General features: G+C 40.3%; 4 protein-coding genes across 7 annotated transcripts in view; 2 read left to right on the forward strand and 2 right to left on the reverse strand.

Moving 5' to 3' along the window:
* Positions 1–4,418, reverse strand: part of LOC116845649 (3-phosphoinositide-dependent protein kinase 1) — a 429,458-nt gene extending 425,040 nt beyond the window's left edge. Inside the window, exon 1 of one of the 2 annotated variants that reach the window (XM_032818606.1) lies at positions 4,275–4,418. In XM_032818606.1, coding sequence (XP_032674497.1) covers positions 4,275–4,298 — 24 coding nt within the window. In that variant the 5' untranslated portion in view covers positions 4,299–4,418. Of the gene's footprint in view, positions 1–4,235 lie in introns of both variants that reach the window. The other variant, XM_032818604.1, reaches the window with a different exon arrangement.
* A 2,852-nt stretch (positions 4,419–7,270) lies between these two features.
* Positions 7,271–8,187, forward strand: LOC116845654 (SNAPIN protein homolog). Its single transcript, XM_032818626.1, has 2 exons — positions 7,271–7,490; positions 7,845–8,187. The coding sequence occupies exons 1-2, from the start codon at positions 7,339–7,341 to the stop codon at positions 8,164–8,166; spliced, it is 474 nt and encodes a 157-aa protein (XP_032674517.1). The 5' UTR covers positions 7,271–7,338; the 3' UTR covers positions 8,167–8,187.
* Positions 8,188–8,240: 53 nt separating this feature from the next.
* On the forward strand, positions 8,241–9,609 carry LOC116845651 (methyltransferase N6AMT1). The gene has a single exon (XM_032818618.1). The coding sequence runs from the start codon at positions 8,281–8,283 to the stop codon at positions 8,932–8,934; it is 654 nt and encodes a 217-aa protein (XP_032674509.1). The 5' UTR covers positions 8,241–8,280; the 3' UTR covers positions 8,935–9,609.
* A 101-nt stretch (positions 9,610–9,710) lies between these two features.
* LOC116845648 overlaps positions 9,711–10,342 on the reverse strand; it is a 12,236-nt gene continuing 11,604 nt past the window's right edge. For all 3 annotated transcript variants that reach the window (XM_032818601.1, XM_032818600.1, XM_032818599.1), the window contains one exon: positions 9,711–10,156. In XM_032818601.1, the coding sequence (XP_032674492.1) occupies positions 9,818–10,156 (339 nt within the window). In that variant the 3' untranslated portion in view covers positions 9,711–9,817. The remainder of the gene's footprint in view (positions 10,157–10,342) is intronic.

The following is a 10,342-nucleotide window of genomic DNA, read 5'->3' on the forward strand; positions in this document are numbered from 1 at the left end:
TCTCTCTCTCTCTCTCTCTCTCTCTCTCTCTCTCTCTCTCTCTCTCTCTCTCTCTCTGAAGCTGTTAATAGTAAAGTTTCTCGATTCGCACGAATTGGACAAGTTCCAAGAATACAATTTTCTATGATCTATATCCCACATCATAATCGTGATGTAATCTCCCATAACTTAGCGTGACTGCCTGAAATAATGTACCAGCTTCCGGCGCATTTTTATTCCATTCTCTAGCATCGCGAGACGTGTATCCGCTACGAAACGTAATTTCTCCTCATACGGGATAAGTCGGGGATAAGATCAATAGAAGGGAGTATAAAAATTGGTACGATGTAGACGAGGTTAAAAGTAAAAAAGGAGAAAATAAAAATAAAGAAGACATCTCTTCGCGAGTCATAAATATTGCGTCTTATCGAGTCCTGACGATCGTGGATGATTCGAAACTGCAATCTACCTTCTCGCATGACATTGCGCGCGTATAAAGTCGCTTTGCAGCGGTGATATCGTCGAACGGAAGGTGAGCTGTCCATCGAGGTGACGCGAGCCGGCAAAGGGTTTCTCTCTCGACGAAGCTATTCTCGGCGGAATGATACTCGCGGAATGTTCGTGAGTATAATAATGGCGGGATAATATCGCGACGCAGGCAGGCAACGGCGACGACGATGACCGTGCGCGAATGTACGTTCATATCGGTTGATCTCGCCGGGAAACGCTCATCAACGACGATCGTCGATCTCGCACGCAATCCCGACGCGACCTGGACGCGACCGACTATTTTTTTCCCGACCTTTACCTAAATCCCATTGCGATCCCTGCGTAAATCCGCCCGTTTCACGCTCATTCAAACGTGAGCAACTGTTCTCTTTTGTTTTGTTTCGACTTTCAACAATGCATTCGTCGCGCTCATTGGCTTAACGCTGAAAGACTCGCACGCGGGTTCTCAGCTGAATTATTATAAGCGCGATTGTGTTGGGAAAATCCTTACTGCAAATGGTGCAATTTGTTTTCGTTCTGCAGAACGCGCTATTCTACTTCTCGTTACTCATTTGCGCCGCTTTATTTGTCAGCGAGACTCCGTAGCGACTTAATATTCAGCTTCGTTAACGATCGTAGTTTCCACTACGTCATACTTGGGCGGCTATGAATGAACTCTGTAAAAGTGGAGTAATCGGTAGTCGTGGCGGCATCTACCAGCGACCTCGCGAGGTAACGACATTGCTACTCTACGCTAAAAATGTTCGCGGCTGTGTTTGAACCGCTGATCGAACTGGTTTCGCGGAACGCCGCGGATAAACCGGAAATCTTGCGGGATAGCTCAGACATTTGTCTAACGTGGTCACGCAATTTGTCTCTTAATGGCAACCCGGAAATCCCGTACGTTTCGCCGAAGTAAACTAACTGCAATTTCTAATCCAGCTATACGCCGATGTTTTAAATCGCCTGCGATAAATCACTCCGCACCGATTTTCCTCCGAGCCGTGTCACTGCATTGCAATGCCACGGTACTAAATGTATACGTATGCCGAATGGTTCTCCGGGAAAAGCAGGGGAAAATTTAATCACGATATTCGTTCCGATGAGAAAAGGACTTAAGAAAGAATGTGCTCTGAAGCGCGTTCCAGGAGCTGATAAATTTGCGGATTAAAACGTGGTTCAATTCCGGATACGACAATGTGTGTCTCAAAAAAAGTCGAGACAAAGTGTATGCACGCATAGTCAGAGAAATAGATAAACATATAAATAATAATTGTAAAAATGCACAAACATAGAAGTGAGAATCAATAAAATGCATAAATATATCAATAAAAACCAATGAAATGTCCGCAAATATATAAATACATATAACATATAAATAAAAATCAGAGAAATGCATGAATATAAGTAAGAGTCGCAGAAATATATAACTGAATTGCACATTCCAAGTATTTTTTAATTCAAATTGATTCTTAATTCTTTTTAACTCAATTTCTCGAATTTAACTCTGATAATCTGCGATACGTTCCAGCGAGAAGCAAACGCAAAGAGACGCGATTATTTGTCTTTTTTTTATGATGTCCTCAGGCTATGCAATCGTCTCCCCTAATTATTCCCACAGTCGATCGGCCATTACACTCCTATTAATTGACGGGTCAATTGATCCGAATTAAGGTGACGCCCAGTGGATTCAAATTAAGATCAATATCTTAGTCAGTGAATTGGAATATTACTACAACCGCGGCTCCAACCGTAAATTTTTGATGTCCAAACAATGAGAACCCGTGTGTAATTTTGCTCGAACATATTCTGTACTCGACTAGCATCGATGGTAAAACGATAACGTTACGCGCAGCTTTAACGTTACTATAATCCCTTCGAATAGAAATCTGTTGTTTGCCGTGCGCCACGGGCTACGCGAAGCGTCATTAATTTTAATACGATACACATATCGAATTATCAATTTCATATGATATTTTCTCGTAATGTTCCATCGGATTCAAACAGCGCACGCATATCGAATAATTATCAATTCTATAGAATATTTCGGTGTAAAGTTCGATTAAATTCAAAACAATTGCTAAAGCCGAAATTTTGATTTAACATAGACCTTATATAAATTCCTCTTGAATCTGAAAGTTCATTAAGAAAAATTTCTAGGTGTGAGGATAAACATAAGACTATCATGTGCCCAAAAATGCTAATAAAAATTAAAATTTTAAGTTGGTGCGATAATAATAAACAGAAATAAAAATAAAAAATAGAATTTGATTTAATCCAAGAAACATTATTAGACATATAAATTGACACTAGTAAGACTGTAAATTATCGTAAATTTGAAATCTCGGCTTGGAAAAATATGTGTGCGCGCGTATCAGGCTATTATTAATTTTATAAAATATTTCCATGTAATTTTCTAGTCCCGTAACGCGAGAATATAAGCCGATGCGTTTAATATTTTTTTCATTTCTGAATAATTCCAACATAGAAGTTCGATTTTAACTCGATGGAGTTTTTTGCGGTATGAAAGAGCTACTCTTTACAAGTGACGCATCTCTCGACTTTCCAGAACGTATAGCAGACTACTTAGTTCAACATGTGCAAGGAACAGCCCTTAACAAGAGTGTCTTATGCAACCTCACTCCGTGATGCAGTCGCATGCATTGCAGCCATCTGACGTAAGCGAGCACCGCGTAATGCCAGCATCAACTATATTATAGGTCTCGCCTACGTCATACCGTCAGTATGATGTCATCTTGTGGAAACCTTCTGATCATTTATCTCAATGCGAGCTACTTAACTTTTGGCATGCACGAATAATGACCGGTGCTCTGTTTTAAAGAAACGTATTTTTTCATTGTGCACTTTGTATGGAATATATTTACGATGTTGTCCCGCTATAGATTAGTGGATTATACGACAACGTTAACTCGAGCTTCAACGTAATACAAACTCAAACATAACATGTAACAAAAAATTACGTAAGCCTCGAGGTAGATCTCTTGTGATCGTTATTCTAATAATAATTTCTTTAGGTACCTCTATATATGTAAATATAAACAATACGCGAGACAACACACATTTCAGATAAATTTTGAAGAAAAATATGAAACTTTATTAATAATTTTTATCTTTACTTTCTTTCTTTTACGTTTATTTTCACAGATGTTTGATCGTCAAATTAGTTTTGCGAAAAATAGCTCGTTATTGCCCTAATTGTCTTAGGAAATAATTATAAAGAAATATAAAAAATAATGTGCACACTGAAAAATACGAACTGACTAGAAGAGTGTCGCGAAATGTAATATTACTTTGAATATACGAAAATTTAATAGGAGCAGCATATCAAGAATGCTACTCTACATAACAATTAACAATAACGTCAGCACGAGACTTGCATCACAGGTGACTATCGATAAGGCCGACTTCAGGTCACCGGCACAGCTCTCCTCCGAGAGGCTGGGTCCGCAGCGTCATCACTGTCAGTGACGTCACCGTCGGTAAGAACAGGTGATAGCCGCTGTCAGGGAATGACGTCAAATCAGAGCGGGCATCGAACCTCGGCCGGCGCGTTTGCGCAGACTGCGTGCTTCTCGGATGCAAAATGTGCATAGATACATCTCATGATGATTTTACGAATATCGAGAAGCATCTCGTGCGAGATGTTACAGTCGCCGAATAAACAGCGAGATAATCATATAACGCGATAATGCGGCCGAGGAACGCGCATGTCAGCCGATAACCTAGCAGTCTTCTGCGACACTCACCTCGCTCAAACTCGTTTTGTATAAGATGTCATGACTCACCAGCGGCGCAGGATTGTCGGTCATACTTCGGGGAAGGCTGCCACGGCCACGACGTCTTTCCCAGGCGATGATCCACCCGATGAACTTCACGCGCACTCACAACACTGCACTCGAAATCGCGGAATCTGTCACGGCCATTTTGATACTACGACGGTGTCGTTCGCGACGACTTCGATGCGACGAAATGGCCATCGAGTCGCCATCTCGTCGATACAACACGAAACGTGAACGAATATCGCGACGAGTGTAATAAGACCGCGCCGCGTCAGAGCTCCGAGCCTTACCGTCCGCCGTGAAGGACTGCTGGCGGTCAAGTGCCGAGCTACTATACCGACGCTCGCACGTAGTCGGCGCTGTTGTGGCGGGGGGAGGGGAGAGGCGGCGCAGTCGTGAGACGCACGGAATTCCTCTCCGTTTCTAACCGGCGTAGCGACATGACGCGTCGTAAATATTCTATGCTCTGTTCTACGTAATTTAACATTCCCGACGAACGACTGCTTAGGTCACACGTTCGTTCACATAATAAACATACTGCTCGGCACACAAAACTCGTAGTCGCGGCGATATTGTTCATAGACTCTGCTCTATCGACGCTTACCGACGTCTGCTATGCCGATCGAAAGCATAGGAGCACAAGTCGCGAATAATTGTCGCTAATGTAATTGGTCTCTTATCACTCTCGACAATGTTCCCGATAATTCGCGTATGATACTCGAAAGCGGAAAAGATAGTAACTTGCACTTCGAACTATCATAATCTTTAGACGACTGTATTTCTAACCGCGAGATATATTCCTCCCCGACGATTCTTGACACGAACGATATCTTGATACGACGATTGTACGAACCTTATTTTCGATACTTTGAGTTATAATTCACATATAAAACTCATTTTTGACGAATCGAAATTGTGGAGAACACGAAATGGCTTGACGACTACGTTATGATCCGTTTCTTGATTAATTATTAAGCTGTTCCGTTATTCAAAGCGCCGATTGGCTCATATGACGCGAATCGACCAATCACAAGCGTCTTTCCCAATTTTTAAAGTCTACATATCTTAATACCGCGAAATGTTTGAGAAAATTCCAATATTTAAGAGATTTATAATTTAGTTATAACAAACGGACGGTACTTACTTATGACATTTTCGACGAAAATCTGAACACGAGACTCTCCTTCGTCAGGTCAACAGTGTACATTGCGGCAATGTACATCGCGGCAGTGACATGTGAACTCCGAATTGCATCTACGTGATAAAAGTTTTGTTCTCAATTTGGCGTTCCTTTTTAACGATATCTTACTGCAACAGAAACACGAATTTTATCTTTGACAATCATGACGACGAACCATACGCGTAACTCACTTTTGACGAGCCGAAATCGCAGAGAATACGGAACGACTTGTTGACTGCGTCATGACAGTTTCTTTACTGAGTACTGTGGAAGGTTTCGTTATCCAAAGCACCGATTAACTGGGGCCACGCTACTCAGCCAATCACATGCGTCTTCTTCAATTTTCAAAGTCTACGTATCTTAATATGCTCGAGACAGTTCTAGCATCAAGGAGATTCATAATTTTGTTATTATGACAAACATTTACGAGATTTATTTATGACATTTTCAACGAAAACCGAGCACGACACTCCTTGCCAGAGCAAAAGTGTATATACAACACGGTAGTGTGATATGCGAATTGCACTAAAGTAATGAAAGTACTGTACTTTACATGACACTCTAGACACTTATGTTGCCTTTTTAACGACATCTTGCTATAACGGATATACGAACTTCAATTTTGGTAATCTGGACAACGATCCGCACACGAAATTTATTCCGACGAGTCAAAATCGCAGAAAATACGAGATGGATTATACAGTCCCTAGCTTTCCTTTATCTAATGATATGGAACGTTTCGTCATCTAAAGCATCGATTGGCTGAGGCGACGTGAACCGACCAATCATGCGCGTCTTCTCCAATTTTCCAAGTTACGAATGTTCCAAGTGGCGCCATTCCGTTCGCGTTTCGGGACGATTCGAATAGCAGCTCGCGTCCGCTCCGTGTTCATCGCGTCCTTTTATACGTCCGAAGTAAGTATCCTGCGTGAACGTATGTCGAGAGTGTCGTATTTAGTGACGGGCGATCCTTTGAACGTGTTAGCTGGTCCGCGGAAGCACGATTTAATACGATATTCTTCGATGCTCGTAGTCGTTGAGTCGTGTCGTATGATGTCGTACAAGAGTGCGAGAGAGATGGACGACTACTTCTCATCTTTTGACAAGTAGATGCAAGATTGGTCGTCCACGGTTTCTGTGATTGGTCGGTTCACGTCGCCTCAGTCAATCGACGCTTTGGATAAGAAAACGTTCTACATTATTTAATAAAGGAATCGCGAAGGATTGTACTATCTGTCTCGTATTCTTCATAATTTCGATTCGTCGGAATGAGTCTTTCGTACAGATTGTTATCAATATCGTCAAAAATGAAGTTTGTACATCCGTCGCGGCAAGATATTATTAAGAGTCGACACCGAAAGGATCGGGAACGTCATGTAAAGTATAGTACTTTCATTACATCAATACAGAACTCACACCGTCATGTAACGTCTCATAAGAGCATACATATACATACACGATGTAGTAGTAGTGTTGAGCGCGGTTTGACGTTTAAAATATCTCAAGCGAATATCGGAACGCGCGAATCGGACTAGAGACATATTTGTGTGAGTGTGTATATTGTACAAGTTTTCTCGCAGCAGTGCATTTTAGTACGATCGAATAAATAACAAAGTGAAAATAATCGAAGTATGCTGATATCATGGATTGTCTTCGTTAAAACGATCGTGAAATATGGTAACAGAAAACAATCGCCTTATGATAATTTCTCTTAGCTACGTGAATTTCGAATAGCGATTCGTAGTAATATCTCGTCGGTGTGTCGGCAATATATACCTATTGCCAGTAACCGCTTACCAACACGAATTCTCTCGTACTATGGAACGCCACTTTGTGGTTCACATCCCTTCGCGCATACTTGTTCCGTATAACCTATCATACGGCCGAAACATGGATGTAGACACGGCGAGTGACAATACGTCTATCGACGACAAAATAGACGACTTTTGTGAGAATCCCACACGAGATGCGTTGACAGAGGGTCTTATGAGCCTGTTGAAGCCTACGGTGGATCAGCTGGACGAGAGAATTCGTGCTACAAGGTGAATTTTTCGTTGCTATTCGATGCAACAATTGCTTACGAATGGTAAACTCCCTTCGGAATTCACGACCATGCATTTATCGTACATAATTTATTGTATTGTGGGCTTTATTCTTGTGACTTCCTCAGGATATAACTTGAAACAAATGTGCATATTTATTCATATATTTATATATAATTTTTCTGAAATTGCTTTAATGAAAACAAGATATCTTGTTTAATATTTCGTTATTTATTTCACAAATATTGATATCAAATGTTTCATGTATAAAGACCATTTGGATCTTTATTAATTGTTACCAATGATCAGGCAAAATCTGAAGTGATTTGGGTAATGTATCTTTCTTTTCTACAGGATATGTCAAATAGAGTTGAAGCAGCGCATTGAATCGTTAACTGAAGAACTCCAGAGAATCAACGAGGCCCTGCAGTATCCATTAGATACAGATTCTTACGTGAAGAAGCTTATTAACGCTAAACATAAGATCACTATTGTTAGTAACATCTTGCAAACCACTCAAGAGAGGTTGAATAAGGTGCATCAAGCTGTTGAGAAAAGTACTGCCAAGAGGAAGACATTGTTAGATAATAGTTCAGCGTACAGCAGCTCTACTGTCGAGCCAGATAAGGAAGAGCCAGCCCAAGTTGAGGCTGATACGCAGCAGCAACAGCAATAACTTCTGGTGTCACTAATTGTAAGATTTATGTGATATTATTTCAAAATTATTACTTGAAACTTGCCATACTTTACAAGTTTTATATGAAAACTTTATATAATTCATATAAGAATCATGGAGACACCTATAGTTAAGTTGTCAGACGAAGAGCTTAAAACGGTGTATGAACCTTCTGAGGATTCATATCTTTTGATAGATGCTTTAGAGGCAGATCTAGAGGTTTTAGAGGCGATAAAGCCTGTGATCTGTTTAGAGATAGGTAGTGGTTCTGGCGTAGTTATCACAGCTCTAGCAATGGCGTTAAAAAGGTATCATAGCTCTCACTTTATCGCAGTTGATATAAATCCTGATGCATGTAGGGCCACGAGGAGAACTAGTCTAGACAATTCCGTCGTTGTAAATGTCCTCCAGATGAATCTGTTGGATTGTATGCGGATAAGAGGTCAGATTGATGTTATTTTATTCAATCCGCCATATGTAGCTACAGAGTATGAAGAAGTGTTGGATGACAGACTCGTGTTTAAGACTTGGGCTGGTGGTAAACATGGTAGACAAGTTATGGAACAGGTATTCAGCACTATTCCTGAGATCTTGTCAGATATTGGCTTGTTTTACTTAGTCGTGATCAAAGAGAACGATCCTGAATATATTCTAAGTGCGTTTCAAAAATTGAATATGTCTGGTAGTATTATTCGTGAGAGGAAAATTAGGGGAGAGCATTTGTACATTTTACGTTTTCGTAAAGCCAAGTCGAGCGAGATAAGCTAACGTTACATTTTCGTTGTATCATCCATTAGACATCTTTTGCATTTTTAACTCTTAATTTTAATGATGATAAATTGTAGATAGGAAGTATCGCATTTATTCGAATCGTATTCTTGTAGATAACTATAATGTCAGTTAGATCGCGTCATCGTCGTTTATGAGCGATTGTTATGTACTATAATTAATTACAGTTGATACAATAGTAATTTAATATAGTTTCCTATTCGTATATGTATTTCCGTTTTTACTCTCATATCTTTATAAGTTGCAACTTTAACAGGTAAGAAACAGCGATTGTTTGTTCACGAAGGGGGACGATTGAGATGAGACAGCCTTTAGTTTCTTTTTTACAAATATCATAATTTATTTTAACGTTCTTAAGAACTACATTGCTGGTATCGAAGTATGTAATAAATACCATATCGTATCACGGTATTCAGTATTACGCGGAATGAGCACTATCGTCGTCCGAGAGGACTGTACGAATAGTTTGTTAGATATATTCGCATATTGATATGTAAAATATGGCTGCACCCCTGTCCTGCTGACGAAGTAGAACGAATTTACTAAGTTCGAACAACGTTAACGCGCTGTATAAGACTTACTTATAGAGATATGTAGAAGCAACGAGTTCAATAAAAACAGTCGTCGCAGCACGCCAACTGTGGTTGCTCGAAACATCTCGGTGTGACATTCTCCGATGTTCCTTCCGTTCCTCGATCAGTTTCTCCGTAAGTTAAGTGGTAGTAGTAGTGAAGCGATAGGATAACGGTCACTTGTTCCTTAAATAGTATTATTTGATTACTGGCACGCGTTCGTTGTTCGCTACGCAACTCGTTTCCTGGTGTTCTACACGATGGTAAAGAGAAGGAGGTATTAAACCTTCCTACGAATCCACGAATTTTGTTCTGCGGACTCGTTGTAGTTTCACGTAGAGCACAGCCGCGCTCACGGTCGCGATCGAGAGTATGCTCAACATAAGAGAGAACGCCGTGTAAAAGCCACCGTTACTCATGCAAACGTTTTTCTCTTTTGTCATTGCCTCGATAGCCGTCTCCTCCATATTCTCTAGGACCTGGCTGGACGCTGTGCTTAGGTCGTCCAGCATGATAACTTTAAAACCGCGTCCGATACGTACAGGATCCGATAAGAGAACCGGGTTCGTCGTAGTGTTCAATGGTGGTGCGTACGTTAGCGATCGACGACGTCTGCCTGGTTCGATTTGCTAAAACGAATTAATTATATAATTAATTATTTAGAACATGTTACATACAAAAATTTCTTAAGTGGTTCTATGTGATTTGTGTATAAGTAAGTAGTATCTATTAGAAAATTAAGAGTAATTTATTTTAAGATATAAGTTATATCCTATATTGCGTAGAATTATTAAAAAAAAAAAAAAAAAAAAAAA

The sequence above is a fragment of the Odontomachus brunneus genome, unplaced genomic scaffold, assembly GCF_010583005.1.
Source record: "Odontomachus brunneus isolate Ranch 3 - 2012 unplaced genomic scaffold, Obru_v1 Obru_scaffold_054, whole genome shotgun sequence".
Classification (NCBI taxonomy): Eukaryota; Metazoa; Arthropoda; class Insecta; order Hymenoptera; family Formicidae; genus Odontomachus; species Odontomachus brunneus.

Bases quoted from the DNA above. Each gene is read 5' to 3' on its own strand.
- LOC116845654 (XM_032818626.1), top strand. From the start codon at position 7,339: ATGGATGTAGACACGGCGAGTGACAATACGTCTATCGACGACAAAATA. The intron at 7,491-7,844 runs GTGAATTTTTCG...TCTTTTCTACAG, and splicing joins GAGAGAATTCGTGCTACAAG to GATATGTCAAATAGAGTTGA.
- LOC116845651 (XM_032818618.1), top strand. From the start codon at position 8,281: ATGGAGACACCTATAGTTAAGTTGTCAGACGAAGAGCTTAAAACGGTG.